General features: G+C 32.8%; 1 protein-coding gene, 1 long non-coding RNA gene and 1 other non-coding gene across 11 annotated transcripts; 2 read left to right on the top strand and 1 right to left on the bottom strand.

Annotated features, from left to right (window-relative positions):
* Positions 1-493: 493 nt before the first annotated feature.
* On the top strand, positions 494-27,494 carry LOC107360353 (nucleolar protein 4). The gene is made up of 9 exons (XM_015926986.3): positions 494-1,360; positions 15,873-16,037; positions 17,652-17,818; positions 18,550-18,841; positions 22,695-22,845; positions 22,995-23,431; positions 24,545-25,042; positions 25,104-25,257; positions 26,201-27,494. Exons 1-9 carry the CDS (start codon positions 494-496, stop codon positions 26,644-26,646), a joined length of 3,177 nt encoding a protein of 1,058 aa, XP_015782472.2. The 3' UTR covers positions 26,647-27,494.
* TRNAR-CCU (transfer RNA arginine (anticodon CCU)) lies at positions 15,564-15,636 on the top strand. Its single transcript has one exon. It is a non-coding gene; the product is annotated as a tRNA-Arg (tRNA).
* LOC107360355 (uncharacterized) lies at positions 17,110-24,041 on the bottom strand. Of its 9 annotated transcripts, none has more exons than XR_001568283.3 (9): positions 23,608-24,040; positions 21,787-23,475; positions 21,446-21,669; positions 19,668-21,308; positions 18,741-18,847; positions 18,406-18,670; positions 17,958-18,040; positions 17,677-17,796; positions 17,110-17,207 (listed from the first exon to the last, which is right to left on the bottom strand). It is a non-coding gene; the product is annotated as an uncharacterized LOC107360355 (long non-coding RNA). The 9 variants fall into 9 exon arrangements; XR_016198997.1 differs by having other exon boundaries at positions 18,406-18,666; XR_016198992.1 differs by having other exon boundaries at positions 17,110-17,796; positions 19,668-20,782; positions 20,872-21,308; positions 23,608-24,039.
* Positions 27,495-27,500: the final 6 nt, after the last annotated feature.

The raw sequence follows: 27,500 nt of genomic DNA, 5'->3' as shown, positions 1-27,500 counted from the left end.
TTTCATTTTATCCTCTTCTTCTCCCTTTTTCTTCATTTATCATCATCTCGAGACTCTCTCCTTCTTTTCATCTAATGCACCACGAGAATGTTAGGATAGCCCGAGTCAAGTCATCTCCATAGTACCTTGTAACTTGAAAGGCAAACTTTCTTGTTCTTCATTTCTTTACACGTTCCATTCCATATCATTGCCATTATCGTCATTATCTCTTTCCTAGTCCTTCTTTTTTGTACCTGTTACATTTATTAACACTGATCATAAATCTCGTTTGTTGCCTCTTGAACATTTTCACTGTTTCCATCTTGAAACTTTTCTGTTGCTCCTTTGCCTCTTTTTTCCCCTTTTTTCACCTCCTGTTTTTGCTGTTAAATTAATCTTATTAACTCATCAAATATTGAACTTTACCATCAACATTGATTAAAATCAACCGATTCACTGATTTCTTTGATAAGTCACGATCAATTTTGGATCCAATTTTGATTTGTTTGCCATCATGGAGACACCAGCTCGTCGATCATCACGCTATGGAACTCGGGTTGCAGCAGCTTTAGCCCAACAAGTTATTTGTGATTTAGTTTCATACGATGAGGTAGCTGCCATTGTTGATGAAGAAGAGGATGATGAAATACGTTCTTCCCGGTATCATCAAGAAAAATCGTCAAATCATTTCACGACAACAATTAAACCGATAAAGCCAAATCTATCAAAACATACTTCGGTGTCTTCTTCGTCATCTTCCTCGTCTTCCTCGTCTTCACCAGCTTCATCAAATGGAGAGAACCAATGTAATCGTAAAATTATACCTCAGTCTAGACAAGATAGCCACACTAGTCAACGGAACAATCTTCGTTGCTCGGTCAATGTTAAATCAGAACATCCATCGTCACCAGTAGCCAATTTATCCTCCACCACAATTACACCTATAACACTTTCCTCCACTTTGACTGGACGCTCTTCCACTTCACCAGAAATTGGTTGTATTCCTCCTCCATCAGCTGAATCGGTTGAGAGTAAGCTAATATCGGCATCATCAGGACTTGTAGATGAAAATGGTATCACATTTTCAAATTCATTGTACTCGGCATATCAAACTTGGGCCCTAAAAACATATGGAGATTCGGCAAAAACCAAGACAGTAACGCGTAAAAAATATCAAAGGATTGTAAGAATCTTGAAAGGTGAAGAATCGACCAATGTTGAAAATTCCAAGTTCCGTTTTTGGGTTAAAGCCAAAGGATTCAAATTACGGTCCAATGATTTGTCACTTGAACCGCCAATATTGGCTAATGAAGACAAAGAGGAAAAGCAAAGTGAAGACGATGAAAATATCCTTTTGGTTCCATGTACAAAGGTTTCACCGGTAAGTTTGAATATTGTTTCTTTCACATTTGTTTAATAACCATTTAACAAATAAGTTGATTAATAGTCAAAAATAATAATTAATGTTGATTAAATAGCGAATTAACAAAGTATAAAATTAAATTTTGATGCAAGCAAAAGTAAAAAGTCAAAGCAAATTTATATTTGATTGAAACCAGGTTTAACGGTTTTGTCTTAAGCTTATGGTAAAATCATCTGGTGACATCTATACCATTGTTATTAGTTACACTTGTCTAATAATATTGATAAACACCATGAAATTTATCGATAATAAACCAAATTTCTGTTGATTTTTACTTGTTCTGTATCATTACAATCAACATAAACTGTAACTGTATACAAAATAGGCCCATCTTTGCTAAACTTCAGTTCATGAAGAAACCGTGAAGACTTTACCGTCTGAGCAATTTTTCCCCCCTTTTCATTTCGCTTAAATGCTATGCCAATGTTAATAATGACACTTTAGTGATTATGTTTGATTGATTTACAAACTTAGCTGATAAATTAAACAATTGAAGCTGAATAACCTGACAATTTAACACAAATCAATGAGTATGGTTGAATAAAAAACAAACTCTTATGATCTTAATAAAAGGTAACCATTCGATAATGAATTAATTTCGAGTCTTCGTTACCAATCAACCTTACACTCACTAACAATCGACAATTAATGATTTGAGTCGACAGTCTCCAATAGAATGATGAAGTTTACAAAAAATAACTATCTTGAGCTTCCATTAAATGCCAATATTGCGATTAAAAGTGTACATCGACTTATCATGAGTTATCTTGAGTTATTGAAGTTGAAACAATTTTTGAGTCGCTCAAATTAATTACAATTACAAGTTCAATACGGACAAATTGATTGTTGATTTGATTCACTGGTATCAAACTAGTACATAGAAAATGATTTCAGGCTTAAAATAACCAATTCTCGGTGTAATTATATTTTTTGCTGTTGATCAAATTTTGATGAAATTCCTGATGGATCAAAATCTATGAGATGATCAACATTTTTGTTCATTGTTCTCCTACCATCATCTTATCATGAAGGTATAAAATTCTTGAAGCAAAATGTAAACATTAAAACAGCAAGTAAAAAAAAGGTGCAACATAATCATGATAAAAAATGAACAAAAAAAATGAAGAAACTGAAAGATTTTCTTGTCAAAGCTGTTACGCTCAGTAACAATTTTAAATCTGAATTGATTTAGACGCACAATCAGACTGACAATTAGTTTGAATATTCAACTGATTGAGTGTCCAATTTGTGCAGTTGATTGATTAGGCGAAAATGATTAACTTAAGTAACGAGTAAAAAAAGAGATTTAAATATTGTATTGCAATGAATTTGAGTTATCCCGATACAGTTGATCAGTTGATCAGTCAAATAAGACATTGCTTTGGTAATCTTGCTGTTGCCATTGGTTTTAACAATTTTTGCTGTCCTCTTCATCCTTCATCCTCATCTTTTTTATGCAATGTGATTGACCTGGGATGTCATTAAAATACTTTTTCCTCCTCATCATTTCTCTAAATTACAATCTGATCACAGTCATGGTGATGCAAGTGATTAGGTCACGTGTTGTGAGGTACTATGATGATAAGGATGAGGAGGATGAAAAGGATGAAGAGAGTGAGTAAAAAGAGGAAGCAAAAGAGGATCAAATAATTGAAGGAAAGGAGAGGAAAGATGAAACTCATTAATGATGACGATGTTACTAGTGAAATTGTGATTATAATAAGTGAGTACATCATGCATTAACAGGTCTAAGTTGACCATTTTTTATCCTAGAGCAAGCACACACTCAGGTTGAGTCCAACTCAACCAGTTGGGTCTTTACGAGCAAAATGTAAAAAAAGATTAAAGATGAAAGTGGAGATGAAGATGATGAACATGGTGAACACTTTGATTAAATAACGGTGATGATGAGTTGAGGATGATTTGGACGATTATGGTTAAAGCTATTCAGATTAATCTTGCATACTTGACTATGAATTGGTATTCATGATTGGGATGAGTTGAGTGAAAATATTTGATGGATAAAAAGGTGAACAGAAAAAGTGTGTCTTCCATTTTTGTCATCATTCTTTATCTTGTTTCTAATCTTTCTCTTCTTCTTCTTCTTTTTTTTTGTCATTTTTGTATCTCCTTTTTATACACATTAGAAAGGGAAGGAGGGAAAAAGATGAGGATGAAGATGGTGAGAGAAGGCCTTAAGGGAAATATTCCGTCAGTTTGATAAGGAGTGGAAACAGAGTCTAACCCATAATATGAGTTACTTTTAGCCTCATAGGAAATGGTTGATAGATTGAAAGGGAGTAAAATCAGATTTGGTGAGAGTAATATTAAGAGAGATTAAACAGAAAGAAGATGAACAAAATGATGAAGAAATAAATGGAATGATGTTTGGGAATTATTTGACTGGGATGGGATCTCATGTTATATATATATCTGTGCTTTTAGAGAGAGAGAGAGAGGATAAAAAGAGGAAGATGAAGATGAGGATGTTGCCAACAGATTTAGTGGTTTACATTTTCATGTACAAAACCATTTTTATGCCTTCATCTAATGGTATTTTTAAAGGGCCATTTTATCCCAATAAAATGTTATCCAAGTATAAATATTGTTGGCTACTAATAAGTGTCCAGATATTATGAGAATGCATAAAGTTGTTTTGGTCAATTTCAATGTGATTTGGAGAAGGTGTCAATATTGTGATTCATTTTTTTTGTTTTGTTTCACTTTAAGTTTGGACATTCGTTTAAGTTGTAATGCAGGTTAGATAACATGGTGAATAGCTTTAAAGATATTGTAAACTCTGAATTTTCAGAGCAATAGATGAAGTGAGGTATGAACAGAAGAAGAAAGGTGATGAAGATAAACTGTGATATAACAAAAGCAACAAGTATTGAAAAGCTATGTAACCATTTTTGCAGGTTGTGTGTTTATCAAAGTGGAAATTTATACTTTTTGTTCATCCTTCTTCTACTTAACAGTTATCACCTTTTATCATCATTGTTCATCCTTCACTCCCTGAGTTTGTTCCCATCTGATGATGCTCAAATCTGAAAGGATAAAAATTGAACTTTTCCTTATCATTGCATGTTTACCCAGAAAAGAAGGAAAATAAGTGATGATAAGAATGATGATGATGATGGATAAAAATAATGGCATAAAAGTATCAAAAATGAGTTGCTTTTTGTAATCAAGTGAAGAATCATCTTCAAGATGAAATTAGGTGAATGTTTTGGTTGCGTTTTTAAATGTTTGGGTTTTGTTGAGATTAAATTCATTTTTTTTCTCTCGTGTTCATATGATTGGATGAAAGAGTCCCATTGAGAGATGATGAAGATGAGGATATGGAAGATGAGTTTGGGCTAAAAGCTGGTAAAAGGATGATCAGTTGAAGGCAAGGAAAACAGGTTCTCATGTGTTGCAGTAAAGTTACCTTTAAGGAAGAAAAGCTTTATTTTTGCTGTTTTTGTTGTTTTGTTTCACCAGAATTCATTATTGTAATGAAGATTGGTTAACATGAGAATGATGAAGATGATGAAAGATGACGAAAAAGGATGATATCATAGAGACATATGATAATCTTAATCTGATTGAATAAAATTCTGGTTCTGGTCACGTGTAAACATCTCTTGTATTAGTCAATGTAATCTCAGATTAATTAGTTAATTGAGTTGAACTTTAGTCATCTGTTGAAACATTGTAAGATATAATCATTGTGGAAAGGTTAACTTGCCAAAAATCAATTATTTTGATGATAAATTGTACAAGATATTGGCAGCAATGGCAACAATATAATATTAAATTCATCAATTTTAACTCTTATTGGAAACATCACTCATTGTCTTTCATTGCACTGTATCGTTATTGACAGTCATCGGTCTGACCCAGAGCAAGCAACCCATTAGGTTGAGTAAAGCTTCATCAATTGGGTCTTTACAGTGAATCATCAAAGTGTGATGGAATGATGGAAATAATTATTTTCTTGTTCTGTTATTCATGACTTTTTCCTCAGAACTTTTGCTGAGTTTCTGTTTAGCTTTAAGGTTTTCAATTGTAATCAATTTACAATTAACTTTAATTGTGGAGTTTTAATAACTTTATTCAATGGATTCATCATCTTGTTTTTTGTTTGTTTTGTCAAACCTTTTATATTCAATTTAAAAGTTTCCTGAATCTTGAGTAACTCTTACATGGTTTTACCCTTTTAATTAATTGAATCCTAATTATTAATTTGACAATTTAATTGATCTAATAGTTATTATATCTAATAATTGCTGTTGTTGGGCAAAGACTAATCAAGTTAAATTTAATTGACTTGGATGTTTGCCTTTAAATGAAATGAATTTAAGCAACATTTTTCAGCGTCTTTTATTGTCACAAGCTGTTCATTTTAGAGTTGTTTGGTTTGTTGGTCTTTGATCAATTGAAGAGACAGCAACTTGAAAGATGAAGACTGTAAAGATAAAGAAAGATGATGATGATGATGATGGAAGATAATGATAAAAAGAAAAAGGAAACTTCAGGTAAAGAGAAATGAGCTTCCAGGTAAAGAAATTGTTGCTCCAATCCATTAAGAGGAAGATATAAGGGAAAATTTGATGATGTAAGTTGAAGGAGGAAAAGTAGAGGAAAAGATGACGAGCAAGATGAAGGACAGTAAAGGCCTTTGGAGATAGAGGGAAGACAATGGATGAAGATTGAGGATGAAAGTGTGTTGGTGATGAGATGAAAGATGAACTGAAGGAAAGATGAGTCGGGATGAACAAAAGGTAAGGTTATTATTTTAGATCTAAACAGTGAATTTTGTTCTTCTTTTTTTTACATCAGCTTCTTTTCCAATGAATTACAAGAGCAAGTGAATAAGAGAAAGATCACTTGATCCTCTTCTTGTCCTCTTATATTCAACCTTTTATTATTATTATTTTTTCCTCAGTTCAATTGATACAAACCAGCTGATATTTACCTTTTCAATAACACAATACATGTTTTACAAATGGAGCTTTGGTTATCCCATGTTACCATGAATTTCAAGTTGTTTTCATGCTGCAAATATTTTTGATCGATACCATTTTTTTCGGATTTTTGCTTCTTCTTTTCGCCTTAAAACTTAATCAGTTTGCAGTTTAAAGTTGCTTTTTTTGTTGTACTTTGTGAAGGAAATTTTTTCAGTTTCAAAGTGTAAAAAAATTTGAAAGATTCTTTTGTGAAAAGTGATTTAGCCAGCCTAATTAGAAGGGTTTACAATAAGAAGGAGGAGGAAGAGGAAGAAGATGATGAGGAATGGATGAGGAGAAAAGGTGATGAGGAACATGGAGAAAAAAAGTTGAGGTTGAAACAGATAATGAAGGATTTTGTAGAGAAGATGAAGAGAAAAGGAGGAAAATGATGCTTGAGATGAAAATGAAGATGAATATGGGAAAGGATGATGGAGGATGATGTTGAATAACTGAGAGTAACATGCTGCTGTTCAAGTTTGTTAATATAATGCTTGGTAAAGACGAGTGATGAAGAGTTTGATTTTTTTTCTTGTTGCTTCTTTTTTTTGTTGCTTTCATTTTAGTTTGATCATAAATTTGAAATTCTTAATTGGCTTTTGGGATGAGGAATGAGGTGGATGATGAAGGATGGTGAAGGATGATGAGGGATGATGAGGGATGATGAAGGAGTAAAATGTAAATCCCGTGAAATCACAACATCCGACCCAAAAGGATAAAAGCATAATTAAGATGAAACAGGAGGAAAATTGGTAATGTTTGAAGGTTCATCTTGGATCAATGATGAGAACGTGCTTGCCGGAGGAAATGGATGATGAGGATAACTAGAAAAATTACTATAATCTGGGAATGATGAAAAAAAGAAGAAGATTAATTAAGAAACTGATTAGTTTGAGTTTTTTGTCAAAGAGTGCAATTAAATGAGAAGCAGAGTCAAAGCTTTTTTTGATGCTACTCGAGCTCTTTGTTGGGTCAAGATGAAGTCAATGGATCGGGTCGAGCTAATAACAACTGTCGGTTGCATTAACTTTCATATTCTTGGTGTAATAATTAATGCTGATGATGAGGATGAGAATGATGATACAGAATGATATTATGATGATCATGAAGAGAGGCAGAGACTATCTGAAGAGATTGATATTTGAATGAAAATAATGTGAAATGAAAAGGGAAAGTTAATGTTTTGCTTCTTGCTGGATCGAGCCTCTTGTTGGGTTAAGGTAGAGTCAATGGATTGGGTAAAGTTAATGGCCACTTTCAAATGCATTGGGACAATTAGTTGGGTCTAGATTGGTTTATTGTTTAGTTTGTATGCATTTATTGATGAAACCTTTTCCTTCTGATGGTGGTTTTTTTGATGAGGTGAGATCACATAAGATGACGATGATGAACATGTGAAGGGATGCAGGGAACTCTGTGAATGATGATGATCATCATTTTAAGTGCTTCCGCTTTACTTGGCTTCATCATCACATTTATTTTTGTCTTTTTTTTCTGCATTTTCCTTTTTTTCTGGACCTTCTTTTTTTGACACTAATTTCCGTCTCAACCAGTAAACTCCAACTTAATCATCAGCTGACCCTAACCTATTACCTTTTTGATCCATTTTTTGGAGTTACTTTTTTGTTCCTCTTTTCTGTCTTCCCTGAGTTTTTTTCCCTGACTCTTGCCTGGTTAGGTTAAAGTTTGTAAGTCTTTGAGTTGCACGCAATAAAAGATGATGAAGAATGATGATGATGATGATGAAGCCAATTAGAGAGTAAAGATAAAGTCTTATGCTTCACTGGTAAGACCATTTCAATTGACTTTCTCTCATCATCTTTATCCTCTTCTCCATCCTCCATCCTCCATCCTTATCAACCTCATCGGTATCAACTGTAACTTATTGTTAAAAGTCACGTGAATGACAGTCTTATTGTGAAAAGTAAAATCGAAAGATGAACTTTATCTTCCAACTCATCATTATCTTCATCGAGCTAATGATCAGCTTCCAAGTCTGATCATGTTGAATTTAATAAAAATTATCATCCTCATCAGGACAGTTCATGAGTTGGAAAAGATTGTTATTGTAAATTCGCATTTGTTTAGGGTTGAAGTGAATCACATTTGATTGTCATTAGACTATTAAAAGGATGAAGATGAAGATGATGATGATGTTGATGATAGTGATGAATTGGATGGTGATAAAAGTGAAGATAATTTACTCTCCAAAGTATTCTTCAATATCAGTTTACCTATTCTCACCCCCTAAGGGGATAAGCCATTTAGTGAGTCCATTAACAGGTGAATATATATTTAAGGTGATCAGGTTGGCAAAAGAAGATGATGATCGAAGGATGATGATGAGAATGAAAGAGTAAAACTGAAATGTTCAAGTTACATGGGAAAGAAGAGGATGGGAAGATGAAGATTACCAAGGAATAAGGTAAAAGATAGAAGAAGAAGAAGAAGAAAATAAAATTCATTGGAAATGAGTGTTACTAAGAGCTGTTATCTTCATTTAACTTCTTTCCTTGTCTTTTCATCATCCCTCTTCATCATCTTCTTTCCATTACTGTTTTCATGTGAATGCATCTTGAATCAATGTGAACCCAGTTTTGACTCTCAATCAAATTAAGTCAAATTGTTGATGATGATGAAGATGTTGATGATGTAAAAAGCTTCAACCCAAATTGGTCCAACTTGCCAGATTTACCTTGACCATGTTTCATCAGGTTGATAACATTAAACATTTTGAGATTTAAATTAACTCAATGAGAAGAAGAAAAAATGATTTTGAAAAATGTTCAATTCTGTTTATCGTTATTTCAAAAGTTGATTAGCTTTGAAACCAGTCAATTGAATCGCAATAAAATGATGAATCTGTAAACCTGGAACTTGCTCAGAACAAAAAATATCCAAAGTTGAAATTCACTATTGATCAACAGGTAATATCAAATAACCTTTTGTCAATATCTTTTTTTGGTGCAAGTCTGTTAAACTTGGATTGAACATGAAAAACATTGATCTTTGTTTTTGTCTTTACTCAACATTTAAATTGGAAACAATTGATTGTTAACAAATTGTATCAACCATTAATACTGTCATTTGATCAGCTAATTGTCAATTGATGATTTAAATTAGTTAACCATTGATCATTGTTAATGATTTTATTTCACTTTTAATCAACATTGATTGATTCAATCTCATTGTATTAGCTTGTAGCACCTGTTCCTGTCCCGTTATAATTGTAATTATCTTTTAATCAAATTAACAATTGCAATAATTGTTGCTTTGTGTGTTGGTTAATCGTCCAATTGTTTCAACCATTTTGGGCAGTTATTGGATTATCCAAGAAACAACAAAGCTTTAATCATTAACTTGATTCAAGATTAACTTGTGATTCAAGTTAATCAAGATTAATTGTCTTTTATCTTCAGGTGAAAGTTGAATAATTTCAACAATTGTTGGAGTGAAAAATATCATTGAATAGGAAAATTAATTTCATCTTCAAATTAATCTTGAATTATGTTTGGTTAATGTTGCCTTTTTTGCTCTCATTGCAAGTTATAAGAGATGTGACAATCAAGATCAGGAATCTCAGTTATTATTATATTAACTTTATGAGAAGAGATGAAGATGAGGATGAAGGGATGGACATGAAGATAGGCTTTTCCCTGGGATGAGATATGTTATTAGATATCAATGGTTGGTTATTTTTTGTTGCTTCTTATGATTCGTGATTATGGTGATGATGGGTTGCATATTGAGGAATCATGAGTTATCTCAATGAATCTCTTAGGAAGCAAAATGAAAATATGAATATCGAGAGAAGAAGACAGTGAAACTCATTGACATCAACTTCATGGTACAAGAAATAGATTAGGAATCATCTAATTTCTGGCTAGACACTCGTAGTCAATTGGTGCAATTATTACCATCTTGATTATTCATTCATTTAATGAAGGATAACAAATAACGTTGAAATTGATAAGGTAAAATATAGACAATTGTAAATGCCAATGATACATATCCGTTTGCATTATCGGTCAAGTATAAAATGAAAAGTTTATTAGGATCAAATCAACTTTAGTCGTCAAGATGGTTGTGACTCAGTTTTCAGGTTAACAATTTTAGTTTCTTGGGTCAATAATAATGCAAAATAAACCAATCTATTGACCTCTGATTTGATTGTTAGTTGAAAACTCGAGTCAAAACATTGACTTAATCCAAGGGAAATTAAATTTTCATTAGGTTTAACAGACTTGTTAGTCATTAGAGTCAATTTTGGAGATATTTCTCATCAAATATTAATGTATCATCAAGTTATAGTAATGCAACTCGAGGAGCTGTATTAGCCTTTGACCCAGAAAAGTCAGTTAAGCTTTCATTTATGCCTTTGAGTACAAGAATGTACGAGACAAAACATGAGCAAAATGTTATTTTGTGTTTCTTGTCACAATAATAATGCAAAAGGAATGTTGTTGAGTCTCTTGTTTTGGGTCATTTGAATTAGATATCGTACTTAGCCGACAGCCGAACTCACTAAAAAGTCATCTTTACCATGGTTTTTTACCGTTTCTTTGGCTTTTTGATCCATTTTTATCTTTAACCCATCTTTGAGCTAAACACCCTTTAGTTACTTAGCTAGTGACTACTAGGTACTTGCACTGGTTACCCAACTGCGAAAGTCACTAAGATAAGTTAGTGGCTCGCTATTTATCTAATACTCACTTATGCCATCGGCTGTTCTTCATTGAAATCTCTCATTATTCTTTCGCAGTCTTTTTTGAATAATTCATCTTTAGTAGCTTTGTTCATTGTCGTCGGATAAATTTTTTCTGTCGATAATTTTGTTGATGGTTTGCCATGGATTAGTTGAGTTTTTAAGCAGTTGTTGTTTTTCAAACTCTTCCTTGTTTCTTATTGCGTTGCGATAGTTAATATATGCAAAGTCATAAAGTTTCCTGCAAGCCTTTCTTCGTTTCTTCATCTGCTTTCTTTATCCTCTTGATGAGCTTGATAATCGTCTTCTTTTGCGAGTTCAGTTTATTATTCCACCAAGATTTATACCCTTTCTCATCGATTTATCAATGATCTTTTTAAGTCTTCCATTATTCTCTGACAGTAACTGTCCATTTGAATATTGTGGTTAATTGTTGAGATCGGTCGGGGATTCCATTTGTTCAATGAAAAGATTAATGTTTTGTTTGAAATATAAGTTTTTTGTCTTCTGTTGAGTTTGGTTCTTAGTTCAATTTTCTGAGCCAAATGATCGCTTCCAAGCCATTCCTCCATTCCAATATACTTTACATTGTTTTGAGCTTTTCTGTTCCCCGCAATTAGATCTAACCAAGCTCCATAACATGGCTGTAGTTATTTGGTGTGGGGTTTTTGGTAAAAGTAAAGCAATTTTCTATGAGAAAATTTGCCATTAGCATTCCCTTTTCTCTCTGTCTCATGTCTTTTGCTTCTTCAAAGGACCAGGCTTGATTTGTCGCATTTACATAACCTCCAAAGATCATCATCTTCTCCTTGTGTCTATTGAATAGACTTTGTAATTTCTTTAATCTCTTTTGTTATTCATTTTTGAGTAGATTCGGACTGAGGTTCATCGATATTAATACCAATGGTAGACCACAAATTGCTGCACACAATGTTTCCAGTCCCATCGTCGTTAGTTGTAGCGATTTGCAGTTTGTTACAATTGCTGACCTTCCATTTTCAAATACATGAAAGTTTTGCATTCGTGTTGTGTTGAGAGAGTATTGATTTTGTTCGTTGATCAAGAAAATACATGATTCCTTGTTGTTGAATTAACTTGTCCAAAATATTTTCCGTTGCTACTTTTGATTTAGCTAAATTTACCCTGTATATTATCATATTTAATATAATTGTTTGTAGGTGTAATCGTTGAATTCATAGCTTTTTCGGTTTCGGTTTGGACAAATGGACATAATCTACTTTGACAGAAATGATTGTGTTGAAGTGATGCATTTTTACAGTTGATACAGATTGGTTCTTTTATCTTTGAATAGACTTGATCTTGATGATGATCTTCCCCACAGTATTTACATCTCGGTTTAGATCTTGTACATTCATGTCTTCGGTGTGTTCCTGTTTCCATACAATTTCCACATTGATTGATGTTAAATGTGTCTTGAATATCTAGCATGTAGCAACCAAGTTTGACCTTTCCACCTATTGCTTCAATATTGTCTCTCGCTCTCGCATTAATTGTAAGAATCAGATTTTTCAATGGCTTCTTAGCATCTCTTGATTTTGATCGGAAACTCTTTAATACCTTTAAATCTCAATGGAAGTTGGTGGCTCGCTAGTTATCTAATACTCACAAGCTATCTGATCTGGATTCAAAGCAAAGTTGAAGCAAAATCAATTTACAAGCGCAGATTGGCTAGTTTCTTGAAAATTGAGTGAATTTGTGAACAATTTCATCATTCATTTTGTTAAAATGCTTGTATTGGCAAAACAAAATTTTCAATCAAAACATTTCTCAGAGTGAAAACTACTAATCAATATTGGAATCTGGCAAGTCACTAAATAGATTACATTTATCATAAATTGGGACAAAAATTGTTTGCTAACTCGATTGTTGGACTAAACATTGTTGTATTGAAAATTCTTTGCCATTCATTTTTTTTCTTCTCAAACCATTCAAAATTGAATGTTGAATCAAAATGAAATTGTTGAACGCGTGTTGAAAATGTTGATTATCCAATGAGTTATTCACATTGCTGTAAAGCATTATTTCATTTTTTCAATACACTTTTCCATCTCTTTATCGGCAACTATCTTTAAATTAAATCGCTGTAAATCCTCCTCTCCGTGTTTTTATTAACTCAATTTTTCATGTTTACTCGGGCAAACATCAATTCAATCAATTTCAACTCGATTGTTCAGTATATCAGTTTCTGGATATCAAGAAAAAGAAGAAAAAAAAAATAACTGTTATCCTAAAATGAACACCAAAGTATCGCTGAAAAATGGTGTCAGTCGCTTACACTTTTGTCCCTTGAGAAGATGAAATGTTGAGCCTTTTCAAGTGTTTCACTTTGGGATCCTCTTTACCAACATTGCAATTTAAATTTACAGATTTAATTGCAAGATATAAAAGCAATTTTAATCCATCATGCAATGGTGAGTTTTAAATTCACCAAGATTGACCATCAAAAATGGATGATAAAAAAAATGTTTTCATTTCTCTTTCAACTCCAATTGTTCAAGTTAATCAAGCAAATGCAGCAATACCGGCATTTCATGTCGACTGATAAAATTGGATAAAAATTAAATTTAAGGTTAGCTCTTTGCTTTTACCAGCTTAATCTTTAAGCTAACTCAATGTGTAAAGAATGAAGATGAAAAGGACAAAATAACCAGAGGCAAAATGATACTGACACATGAAGTTCACAAATAGTTGAATCCATAAAATTGCTTGACAATATGAGGAGAAATGGTAAATTGGTGAAAAAATTGCTCAAAATGGATGATCCTTTAATGGAACCTCGAACATTGCCATTCAAATGAACCTTTAAAAATGTTCAATTTTTTATTCCTTGTCTGGTCATTCTGTTGGATACTTTCACGTCCACCTTTTATGCTTTCAAACCATACAAAATGTTGACTTTCATTTGGGTTTCATTTGGGTGTTTCAATCAACTCCAGGAATGAGTAAAGTTGGTCTTGAAAATGTCCATTTATCATCATTACAAGCTTAATAAATGTTGTCTCCATTATATCATTAACTGTGCTTGACCATGAAATAATTACTGTCCTTTCTTTTCCTCCTCAAATGAAAGCTTGTCCAATTAAAGGGTCGCAATATCATCATTAACCTGGCCTTTCTTGGTGCAAAATCTTTGCATCATTTCCGATCATTTTTCATGTTCACCTTTTCTAATCGTCTGTTGATTTACAATATTTTTTCCTTTCCGGTTTCATTCCATTGATGGGTCACTTTCTTGTGGACATCACCAGCTTTCATCGCCTAATAATGATAAAATAAGGATAATTTAATCATTTGTTATCTTCACACATCTTTCTCGCATTTAGCATTATTTGATTTATTGCAACCATTTTAATTTATGGTCACTTATTTTGATTGAGAAAAGATAAATTGTTGGTTAACCTTTCACCATCAGTTGACCACTTGTGGCTCATTAACTAGTACAATCCTAGAAAACAGTTTAATTGAATTCAGTTAAGGGAAAAATTGTTCATTCATTTAATCATCATTTTTCATTTTCATTTTCCGCTTTCAGTTGAATATTTAAACAATAAACCCCCTTTCATTAGCAAAACTGTTCAATTACAAGGATTGACCTGAATTATTAAAAAATGGCCTATTAAGTGAACCAAAGTGTCCATTAAAAAATTTCTGTTCATTTCTGCTATAAATAGCTTCTTGTGATGGACAAAAAGTCACAGCTAAATGAGTTAATTGGTTACAAATGGTCAATATTTTTAACCAATTACTATTCAATCACAAGTGTTTATTGAATTCTTAATTCAAAATTCCTTGTGTGACCATACCTTCATGAGTTTCACCATGTTCGCAATTACTGTGCTTTTCACTTTACTGGACAAATACAGTTTTGATGTTTGGTTTGAATGGACAAAACACTAGCGCTCATTAAGATAACGCATTCAAATATTGATTGAAAAAGTTAATCAAAACGAATCAAGTTATAATATTATGCTAGGAACATACGAAAATTTTGTCAACTCAGGATAGGAATTAATTTGAAAAAATCTTGATGAAACCCGAATTAGCAAAATTTTGAACCAGATGCCTATGGTAGGACACTAGAAGGCGCATTAGAAAAATAGTTAAAATTCAGTTAATTGTCAACCATTCAAGAAATTAAACTTTTTTCGACAGATTTTCGATACTAATTGCATTGTCGTAGTTGCTTAAACAAACAAGGTTTCAAATCGATATGATTCAAAATAAGTGCTGTATACATGGTTTTATGAACTCATATAATTTAGTTAGAAATATGAAATTAAAAGTGTTCAAAGCTATCAATGAAGAATTAAATAGCTCCAGACATTAATTTTAGTCATTTGCTTAATTTATCAAAAAATCAAAGGTTTAGAAAGATTATTTATTGATTTATTAACGATTAAAATTATTTTCAATTTTATTCCTCAAACTATATTGTAATTTAATCGCCTTCGTGGCCTAATGGATAAGGCATCGGTCTCCTAAACCGGGGATTGCGGGTTCGAGTCCCGCCGAAGGTAAATTTTTGGTTTTTATTTGGATTATCTTTTTCAATGCACTAATCACATGTTTCATGGTAAAATTTGGTTTCAAGGTTTCTTTTAATTCTTGTGTTTTGATCTGTTTGGGTTAACATTATAAATTATTGGCTATTTTTGTTGGTGTTCAACTGTTAAATTGGTTATTGATTGAGCTAATTTTTGATTTGATTTGTATCATGATAACTAATAATGTTTACTCACATCTTTTTTTGCAGACCAATTTACTTAATGGCTCAGAATGTGGTGATATTAAGTCGGATGAAACGGTCTATAAGAAAGTAGCTGTGGTGGAAAATTTTTACAAAATAATTTATAATGTTCATGTTGAAATGGACGGTAGGTCGGGTAAACATGCTGGACAGAAGCGGACTTATCGAGCGGTAAGTGATATTATTAATGATAATAATTTGGAAAGAAAAGATTCATTTAGAAAAATTCATTTTCTTTCAATTTGATAAAACAATAATCATTATGGTGAATGAACAATTGCAAATGATGGATATGATTGAAATGTGGACAAAAGTGGGGAGAAAGGTGAAATGGAATGTAAAATGGACTGTTCGAAGGGAAAAAGGATTCTGTTTGGTGAAAGGATTCTTGAGATGGTAAAGTAAAGACCAAATCCAGGTTACAGTTAGTTGTGGGTTACTTGGGACATAAAAATAGAGGCAAATAGGAATCATGATAATGATGATGAGGAAGATAGAAGAGCGTAAAAGGAAGAAAGTGAAAGAATGACATTTACAGGATTGATAATGAAAGACTAGGGATTGAGAGTGAGAGAGGAAAGGAAGAAGATGGGAAAATGAAGGGAAAAATATCATCAAACGGAGCTGTCCTAAAAGGAAAGTAAAGCTCCCGGTGAGACCAATAACACAGGTCAGTAGAAAGGAAAATAGGAAGAAATGATTGAAATAGTGATGGAAAGGAAGAAAATTATGATGATGATGATGAGAGAGGAGGAAGACTTGGAAATTGAGTTTAAGGTGGTTTTACTGTTCCTAACAATCTCCTGGAGATGAAAGAGATGAGGCATTACCAAGTGGAGCCATGTTGGTTGGTTGCTGCTGTTACATGGTCAATAAGGGGAAAGTAGAGGATGATGATGATGATGATGATGGGAATGAAGGAAAGTGGAATCATAAAAGTAGTGAGTAAAATTTGAGCATCAATATCAGTAGGAACTTGAAAAGCTTCAAGTAGGCAAAAATAATAACAATACTTTCACCAGGTTTGCACCAGTTTTGTGTTTCAGTTTTGAACAAAAAAAACAGTTTGACTGTAGCTTTACATTAAATTAACATTGAATATGGTAAAAAGAGTGATGCTTCAAAGTTTCTCCAGATTAGTTGAAAATGCAACAAGACCAACATAAAAGGAATCTTGATGATGATAATAATGATCATCATAGCAATAATCATTATGATTATCATGACATTATGAAGAGGGACATGAAAGTTTAAATTATTTATTCCTAGGCAAAAATGATATCGCAAAAGCCTTTGGACCATCCAGGGTTATTGATAATTTATAATCCATCTTCAGTTGAGCTGTTACAATATGTTGAAAAAGATGAACAAGATCAAGATAGATCAAGGAAGGAGAGAGAGAGATGAGGAAGAGAAGGAGGAGGAAAGATGATGAAGGAATGACGATGAAGCTGTTGCAATGTTATTCTAGTTATAGGATGTTCAAGTTATAACCTTGATCGGGATGCCAAAACAGGAGTGGGATTTATTACTCCAAGAGCATAAAAATTGCCTCCAAGAGAGTTGAATGAGTGGAAGAAGCGAGAGGGAAAAAAGGATAAAATAAATAAACTTTGATGATATTATTTTCCTTTTTTAGCGTTCTTTATATATCACCATCTTTTCGCCTCATCCTCATCTTTACCATCCTTGTCCTCGTCATCATCTTCATCTAATATTTTGTCTTCTCTCTTTTTTTCTCCTTCTTTCTTGGTTCTTTTTCCCTCCTCCTCCTCCTTGGCAAAGGTTGCTGAAATGTATGCGTTCCTACCACGTGAAGCTGTGACCCGATTCCTTATGTCTTGTTCAGATTGTCAAAAGCGTATGCACCTTCAGGGTCTTAACACATCAACTAATGGTAATCATCATTTATCAACATCACCATTATCATCTAACTCATATCAAAAGAAAAGGTAAATATAAATGATAAATAAATAAATAATATACATAATATTGGATGGATTGTATGAAATGTGGATAATTATATCATCATAATAACAACAATATTCATATTAGCAATATAAAGCATTCCATCAAGAAAAACATTCTTACCATAATTAATATTATCATTGATTGTATGCTTTGACAAGTTTAACCTTAATCAGGTAATAATTGAAACGTTTCCCAATGTTAATCTGTAAAGAGGACAGAAAACAAGATTTAGCACAATTTCAACAGTTTTGTCATTTAATTTGTTGACTTTCACTTTTGTCATCATTAAATGAAATAACAATGAATGAGTTTACATTCAGGTTTCAATTTTATTTTCAAATGAACCGACTTAAGAAGTCAACTTTTCATGATTGTCAATATCATCAAGAAACTTCCGATATTTATAGTTATCAATTCAACATGATAACAATGGAAAGTTTCAAAATTTTGTCTTTTTTTGCAAAGATTTGCTTTTTTTGTTCTGGGAGTCAAAATGAAAAAAAACAAGCAAAGCAAATCTTTAGTCTTTCATATTTTTATAAAACAAACTAGCAAAAGGGAAACTTACTTTATTTATCTTGATATACTCTTTTAATGTGCTGTTACAATCAACTTGTGATTGTATAATGTTATGTTAATTTATTATTATCATTATTAGCATTATCATCAGCTTATTCTTGGTTTTCTCTCTTATTTATATCATATTATTTAGCTCTTCTCGGCGATCAAATAATTCAATAACAAGTCTTAAGCCAATAAGGAAATCAAATGGAACCAGTAATGATCGTAATCAAAATGATATGGATTTTAGTTTACCAATAACAGCAACCTATCTGAAAAGGATGAAATCTCTTGGTTACAACAATGAGACAACAAATAATCATATTGAACACAGCATATTACCTTATACTATAATTTGCGATCAATCAAGCTATGGACAGCAAACAAATCAACAGTCAACTGTATTAAGTGCCATCCAAAATGATCAAATTAACGGAGATGAGGTAAACCTAAAAAAAGCAAACTCAATTAATTTCATTTTTCAAAGGGTCAACATTTCATATTAACGATTTTCAGTAAAATTTCACCAAATAAGAAACAATATAAGTGAATACAAATTATATTCACATTGAGCCATTATAATGCAATTGGTAAAAATAATGGATTAATTTTAAATTTTCACAATTTAGCAATGATTGGTAAGCTTGAAATAAAAGCTGTTTTTTGAAAAAGCAAGGGATAAAAAGCTGAATCTTTTTGCCTGCTATTACATTTAGATGTAATGAGATCACGCAAAAATGTTCAACAATTGGTGATGCGTTAGGGAATCAACACACACACTTTGCTTTTTTGTTGTGTGTGTGCTTCAATCCTAGCACTTTAGGATCTTATACTTTTTTGTTTTAATTGGTAAGATGAAAGGTTAAAGGATGTTGCTTGGTAAGGTTGGTATGTATAGTGGTCATTGAATTGGTAATGCATTTTTATTGTTATTTTTTCAATCAACAGTTTTGTTAGTTTGTTAACTAATTCAACCTGATAAGGAATAACAGTAATAACGGAAAGGGCAACAGTTTTAGGATGAAGGAGAGGATTGAGTTGGAAAGATGAAGCGCAGCAACAGTTCAGTAATACTGTTTAAGAAGCATAATGATTGCGAGAATGATGATGATGATGATGATAGAGACAAAGTTTTACTGATTAGTAACCTGGTTGACCAGAGGCCAAAAGCTGAAGCTGAAGTTTGGATCATCAAAGCTTACCAAACCAGTCATTTTTTTGCAGTTTTATGTTACAAAAGGCAATCTAGTGTTGGATAAACTCTCTTACCTAAAGGGTATTAGGTATTAGGTGGCTCATGCCTGACACAACTACAATTTTCAATATCAATGGTATTCCTCCTTTTTCCTCCTTTTCTTGTCTTCCCTTTCTTCTCCTTCTCATCTTTTTTTCCTACTCCATGAGAGAATGGCTTTTCTCATCTTTTACCATCTTATAAAATACATCTGATATTGGGTAATTTGTTCTGCCTTATATCTTCCAAGCCATCATCATCAGGGTTCAGTAGTAGGCAGAGTGAAAGAGATTAACCTGACGGCTTCCAAATCGCCTTCATGTCTTTCGTCCTTTTCCTTTTTTTGTCTGCTTGCCTTTTCCTTCACAACATATTTACCAGTCTTTTTTGGTTCTCTTGAGACAAATTGTTACTGTCTTTTAAATATTCCGATGTTTTCCATCCTTTTTGCTTCATTCCTACTCATTTGTGTTTTTTCACTCCTTTAATTCAACTCTATTGAAAAAAAGTTTACATGGATGCACAAATTGATTGATGTACTCTTCGTCTTTGCTTTCCTTGCCATTATCTTCCTATTTAATATTATCTTTGTCTTGCTTTTGCCATCTTCTACTTTTCCTCGGCTAATCTTTCGATATTGGGCGCCAAGTTTATTAATTTCGTCTCCCTTGCACTTTATTGAAACATTTTCAACATCAATTAGGTCACCAATGGTCAGATAACAGCTTATGATCAGATAAATGTGTCTTTTGTCTCGGTCAGTTCGAAATGGGTCTTTATTGTATTTTCATCTTTCCCTCTCTTTCACTTTCAATGTTCTTGGTCATGAAACATATGCACGATAGGGAAATATTTTTACTGCTGGTATGCTTCATTGATGACAAGGTTCCCGATGAGCTTCATGGGGCGAATGTTATTTACGTTGGCAATATTATTTTGTAAGGTTCCTCAATTTTTCCTTAATGTTAATCCAATGTTGCTCCAAGAAGGAGGGATTTACTCCATTTATTTTCCTTTGCCCTTTGCATTACATTCCCTGTGAGATCTCTTTTTGCTTTTATCTGCAGGCCATTTTCATGGTTCGAGGAACGGAAAAATCAATATCATCAACACTTGAATTTGAAGGACTGAGGTAGATCGACATAAATAACTGCAGTGAAAGAAGGAAGAGAATGAGAAAAAATTGGATTGTTAAAAGGGAAAGAAATTTTTTTGATTGTGGTGGTGGTTGACATTCACAGTGAGATCAAATACAAATATAGCCTCCAAGCTCATGTAATACTGTTGATTTGATGTCTTTGATTGTGAAGCTCATGGGCATCCATTTAATCAGACAACACTTATTGTCAAAATGACAATTACTCAATGTTTTTTCCTTGCTTGTTTCGTCTTATTTATTTTCTTATTCTTCCAGCTAAACCAAAGTGTCAACCCAAGTAAAACGATCTACGAGTCTTTTTTGTCTCAAGAAATTATCTCTGTACATCATTTTTTCCCCATCCATGGATAAATATAGTTGTTCGATGAATTTCCCTGATTGACGTTGACATCATTTTTTGCCTTTTGATTCATTGGAACCTTTAGTTCCTAATTTGTTGATGGCTTTTATGAATTGCAAATAAGTAGTAGTTAATGGTCATTTGATGATTTCAATCCACAAGAAATGATTCCAAAAACTGGTATCATTGTAATTAGTTAAATAGCGAGAGAAGAAAACGAGAAAAAGAAAATTAAAGATAAAATTGATCCAAATGGAAGGAACAGTTAAGGTCAATGAAGTAAGATCAAGTCATCTAATCACTTTTTGCTTTACCTCAACATAAAAACCATTGGATCTAATGGTTAATCCGATGAACCAAGCAAAGACAATAAAAAGAAAGCCAATCTTATTTCAACTTCAATTGCTTTATTTTTGCTCCCCTCCAAATTTCAACAATCTTTTGCCAACTGTAACATCTTCCTCTTCTTCTTCCAACTATTGAAACTTTCACCATGTTCCAGGGTAACTGGTTCAGAATCATTGGACTTCTAAATGACCTATACGGTGAAAAGACGAGGGAAAAGTTTAAATGAGTTTAAAGAAGCAAAGTAAGGAAAAGGAAAAGGTAAATGAAGACTTTTACAGAAAAAAATGAACTAGAAAATAAATAAGACCGGATTTTTGGTGCATTGGCTTTGGGATTGAATTTATCTTTTCTCATCTCTCCTGTGTTGACTGAGTTTATCCTTATGCCTCTTTACCACCACTAATAGCCATTTTTTTCAACTTGGGTTGAATTTAGAATGATGATTGAGATGAAGACAGTTGCATTGAATAGAGAAGTAGATTTTGCAACTTCTCATTGTTCTTGATTTTAAAATTAATTGTAAGTTTGATCAACAGAAACAAAGTTTGTTTGTGAGGTGAGAATAGAGTGAAAAATGTCGACAAAGTTATCTTCATCTTTCCCAACAAAAAGGAAAGAAAAGGAGAAAATGATGAGAGAATAGAAGACAATGGTTCCATGTCCTTTCTCCTTCCTATTTATTCTTATTCACCTCTTTTTTTATAAATATTCACATTCAGTCTATCCTGAACTGACAGCTTTTGATCAGAGCATTGCTTGCTTTTCAATATCCCAACTACTCCTGGGAGTAGGTTTAATCTTAATTAGGCTGACAATTAGCTTCTATCTGGTCAATGAAGTATAGTCTGATCTTTGTGAAAAGACACAAAGAGGTGAAAATTGATGAAAAAGGAAATGTAATAACAGGAATAAAAGGTTCAACCAGTTTGAATTGTCTTTACTTGATAGCCGGAAACTGACGTGAGTTACTGGTCCATTGTTTTGAGTTAATCAAGAAAATCGATTAATCTAGCAACTGTTGCAACAATGTCCATTGACTAACACAGAATTAGATTATAAAGATTAACTCAAATAGATTGGTGGATCGGAAATGAAATGTTGACACCTTTTTGCCACGAACAAATTCACCAATGAACTAATTTTTATATTTGGACCTATTTTATGCACTTTTTCTCCTTCCCCTCCTTTTTGGTCATCTTTTGCCATGAAAATCAGCCTGTATCTGGTTCCGATTATAATTCAGAGATCTCAATTGACTCCAATGATATTGGTAAAGTTTCCAAAGTAGATGATAGTAAAACTGAAGGATTCCGAGAAGAATCAAATCCAAAGAGTAACAACAATGATATGTTGGCTGGTAATGATTGTAAGTATAGTTTTATTATCTCAGAATGGAAGTCAAATGAGAAATTTATTGGATGTCTGTCGGATATTCACAAGCTTTTTTACTCATCTTTTCCTTCGATTTATCCAATGAACCACACTTATCTTAATGCTTCTACAAATCATCTTCAGTTACCATGGACGATGGCAAGGCAATTGAATCAACTGACTCAACAGGTCCATTAGATATGACCAAAATGTCTCGACGGTCATCTTCTGAATTATCATCAAACTGTTTGTACAGTACTGGCGATTCACGGGCCACCATAGTTTCCATTAATTCACAGATATCAGCTAAATCACGATCTCCTGCTCAAAGAGGGGCTCCAATTAAACGTAAAGCCACATCACCTAAAAGTCTATCTTCAAAAGATCTCACTAACCATGAATCCTGTCGTCCTGAGAAAATGGCTGCTCTCAATGGTATAGATGAGATTACTCCAACCAGTGAATACACCTTGAAGGAAGAGGAGGAAGAAGATGATGATGACGAAGAAGAAGTTGACAATAAGTCAAGTGATAAAATAGACGCCAATAATTTCGATCCAGAACGCTTAAAGGCTTTTAACGTAAGTTTCTCTCCTTTCTTTTGCTTCAACACTTGATCAGCTTTCTTTAATTAATTTGAGACAGAAAATATTAATATTCTCATAATAATCAGATAATTAATATGATAATAGAGATAATTACAAACTAAGTCTAGAGAATTTAGTTTCTATTATAGAGCTTCATCTGATACACTTACCCATAGACATTGAACCAAGTTGAAATTTTAAGGAGCCATATTTAAGGTGAAATAACAGTTCAACGATGAAAACAAACATATTTTATAAAAGTACAGTGATTAATTAAATTATTACGTTAAAAGCATTACAATCGCGGACAGGGTCAAGTTAACGAAATTCGAGATTTTTTGATAGTTGCAGTAAATGAGATCGATAGGTGGTTTAAATGCCCGCGCTTATCTAAAGACTCGGGTAGCAGTGCTTACCCGAGTTAAGATCCCTGGACTATCTAATCCTTTTTTCCTGATAAATTCTCAGCTAAGCTGGAATAGACCTAGCGCCTTTGAGTAGATAAAACACCTAGGAAGCAAGATGTGGACGGAGGTTTGAAAGCTGTCGCGACTGGCCGGTGTACACAAGCAAAAACTTAACCCATTCTTGTTTTTTAAAAAGTATCCCTTTATTTATCCCAACAAAAATTTTCAAACTGTAAATATAGATGGCGTCAGCTTCGAAACAACTGTTACTTTCTGAAATCTATTAATATCTCTGGCAATTTACTTTTTTAATTGTTTAATTTGTTTTCTCAATATTTCAATTAGTATTTATCAACTCTAAAATTAGAATTTAGATCCTTTTCAATCACTTAACTTTTGATTTCTTTTCAACTAAAGTCACATATTGATCTCTAATAACTATGGCTAAAAGTAACAGGTATAAAGTGTCAAATGAATTGATACTTTCAATAAAGCTTGAGCTCGCTCAGACTTATCGGATGTTCGAAGTTTCAAACGATTTAAGCGTCCATTTAATTAGCTAATACCTTATATTATTCTCTCAAAGTGCAACTCTTTTTGTAACTTCAAGCAATTTTGAAATGTTTGATGTCTTTATAGCCGAAAATCTTTTACTTTTTGTACAAATCAACTATTTACATTTAAATTTATTTTCTCATAGATGTTTGTTAGACTTTTTGTGGATGAAAACTTGGACCGGATGGTTCCAATTTCCCGTCAACCTAAGGATAAAGTACAAGCAATCATTGAGAGTTGCATGAGACAATTTCCAGAGTTTTCTGATCGAGCTCGTAAACGAGTTAGAACATACCTAAAAAGTTGCCGTCGTACGCGTCGCCATAAAGTTACCCCTTCCACAACTACTCAGCAGTCATCTGATACACTAACCAACGGACACAAAGATAGTAGCTGTTCAACTAATAGTATTGAAATTTCCCTTAGTTCATCCTCTGGAACTTGTCTTTCTTCCTTGTCTTCAAACTCTTCAGTTTATCATTTAACTTCTCCCATTGCTGAGCAAATCCTTGCTTCAGCCTGTGCCAATGAAAGTTACAATGCGAAACGAATGAGAGCTGGTCTCAAACCATTGCCCGGTCGATCAATATCTCCTTCTGTCAGGGACTCTTCTAATTGTGATCATTTTAACAATTTCTCAGAGGTAAATATTGATTTTCATTAATTAGTATATTAAAAACTAATCAATTTCTTTGCCTTTTCAGTCTCAAACTATCAATGATAATTTAGGCTCCATCTTACCTTCAACTACTTCACCATCATCTGAATCAGCTGTTCAAGTTCTTAAACCAAGCGCCAGTTCTAGCCTTAATTCCACGCTTCTAGCTGCTCTAACTGGTCACTCCAAAGTTGATCATGGTAACTTAACTTTTTTTCATTTTCTTGTTTCCATTATGCGGAATCTAATAATCCAATTCTGTTTGAAGTAGAATTTAAAAATTGATAATTTCGCTACTGTTTTTGCCTCTTTCCTTATGTTGTATAACCTAATTTCGGATGCTGTGGCTTTATAATTATCAAATTGTAACAATCATTATTCACTCCATGACTAGTTTAGACATAAGATCCATTTCCATAAAACCCTTTTCTCATAATGATGTTAAATTTCTAACCCAAACACGTAGTTGGACATCTTATATCTTAGTTGTTAGACATTTGCTTTCACGATTAACATCTCTACTAAATCTTTTTTTCACAGTTTATCCATTGAGTTAATTTCAGAATCAAATTTAATATGATTATACATAAAAGGAGAGATAAAGGGCTACAAAGAACTTTATTTGATGAGTAAAGAGCTCTCAACCGATCTCAAATTCATCTCTTAACACTGTAACATTTTTGACTAGAAATATTTTCAATGATGGGACTTGCGTGACCTCCAAGTCCTATTTATGCCCAGAAAACCATTACTTTTACGTGAAATTTGACCTTTTCCTTCCCAGAAGTTTCCCAGTATTTTATATTATAGATGAGCTATGAGCCTGATAATTTATTGAGCTTAAAATAATGCTTTTCGAGGATCAGATTAAATAAGCTAGCTTCATATTTAATCTGAATTATTCTGGTTACTTTTCAAATTTTCCATCTTTTAATTCACAAGTAGCTTGTAAGATATCAGAGATTTCAAGAAAAATCCTTTTTTATTCACTTTCTTGTTCAGCTTATTCGTGGTTGTGATCTTGTAAACTTAAACTTACTCTTTTTCATAATCGATGAAATCTTTTCATTTTTGATATACATGTAATTATGATTTATCGATACATTATTTTGATCCGATCATTTTCTTTGTTTATAATTACAGTTGATTACAATCAATCAGAAGTTACAGAGCCTCTGATGTTATTGAATAAGAAAGACGATTCTCCCTTGAGATGTGATGAACTTGAAAATACTGGTCGACAAGTAAATCAATCATTCCCAACCATCAATGGAAATGGATCTCTTTCAACACCCTCATCTTTGGCACCATTATCAACATCCTCGCCATCTTTTCACTCTTCATCACCTGTCCCTAGACCCAATATTACTAATGGAACCACCAATTGTATTAATTCTGGAGGGAATCAACATTCAAACTCACCCCAACAACAACAAGGATTAACATCAAATTATTTGCCTTACACTTATTCACTTAGTCCAGGGGAAACGGCTGCAATTAAAACACTCATTGCTGGCTATAGAGAATCGGCAGCATTTCTTCTTCGCTCTGCTAATGAATTGGAACACCTTTTAATTCAACAAATTTAAATTGATTCCATAAGAAATACGCATTCCATGATTAAATTCTTGTTACAAGAAAATCATTTCCAAATCAATTATAATGATATCTGTCAATTCAAAGTGACGAGTTGCTTAACACAATTTATCCGCAAATTAGCCAGCTGCTCATCAAAGATATCCTTTATTGTTGGAGTTAATCTAATTTATTTGCTTGATAATTTAAGCGTTATTGTTTCTTTACAATCTTTCATCATTCCAAGCTGTACAGTTTTCGTTCAAGACTCATTCAACTTTAAACACATACATCATCGTCATAAATTCAATTCGCCATCTGTAAATTCAAATCTTTGGAAATTTGATTCTTCATCAATTATCTCCAAACTACAGGCTAATAGAGTGCAATCAGCGTACAAACATACATCAACTTAACCTAAAAAAACCAACAAAGCATAGTCACAACTTTCTTAATTCCAGATACATATTCTTGTTCAAGTGCCGAAGCACCACGGAGCTTATGAAACAATAATCCAACTATAAACAACCATTTAATTTATCGTCGAAAAAGGGTCCAATTCGATATTATCAAGCCCATTTATAAATACTATTTGCCTTTCATTAAGCTTGCCAAGATGTTCGTGATAATGTCAGGGTAATCCAGTCAACCTGCCTACAAATAAACAAAAAAAAAAAACAAAAAATCAAAGCCAACAATCCTAAAAGACGTATTAATATGGGAACAAAAATGAACAAAAGGTTTTATCACCTGCAACACATCACACTGAATGCCGGTTAACATCCAGTTAACCTGAAATTACCCTGAAAGCTTCCACAATTTACCACGTCAATAGAGTCAAACATGAAATGAAACTAAATTATCAAGT

Source organism: Tetranychus urticae, chromosome 2 (assembly GCF_039701765.1).
Source record: "Tetranychus urticae isolate SD_2017Ah chromosome 2, NJAU_TeUrti_SD_1.0, whole genome shotgun sequence".
Classification (NCBI taxonomy): Eukaryota; Metazoa; Arthropoda; class Arachnida; order Trombidiformes; family Tetranychidae; genus Tetranychus; species Tetranychus urticae.
This window is presented reverse-complemented; position numbering and strand designations above follow the sequence as displayed.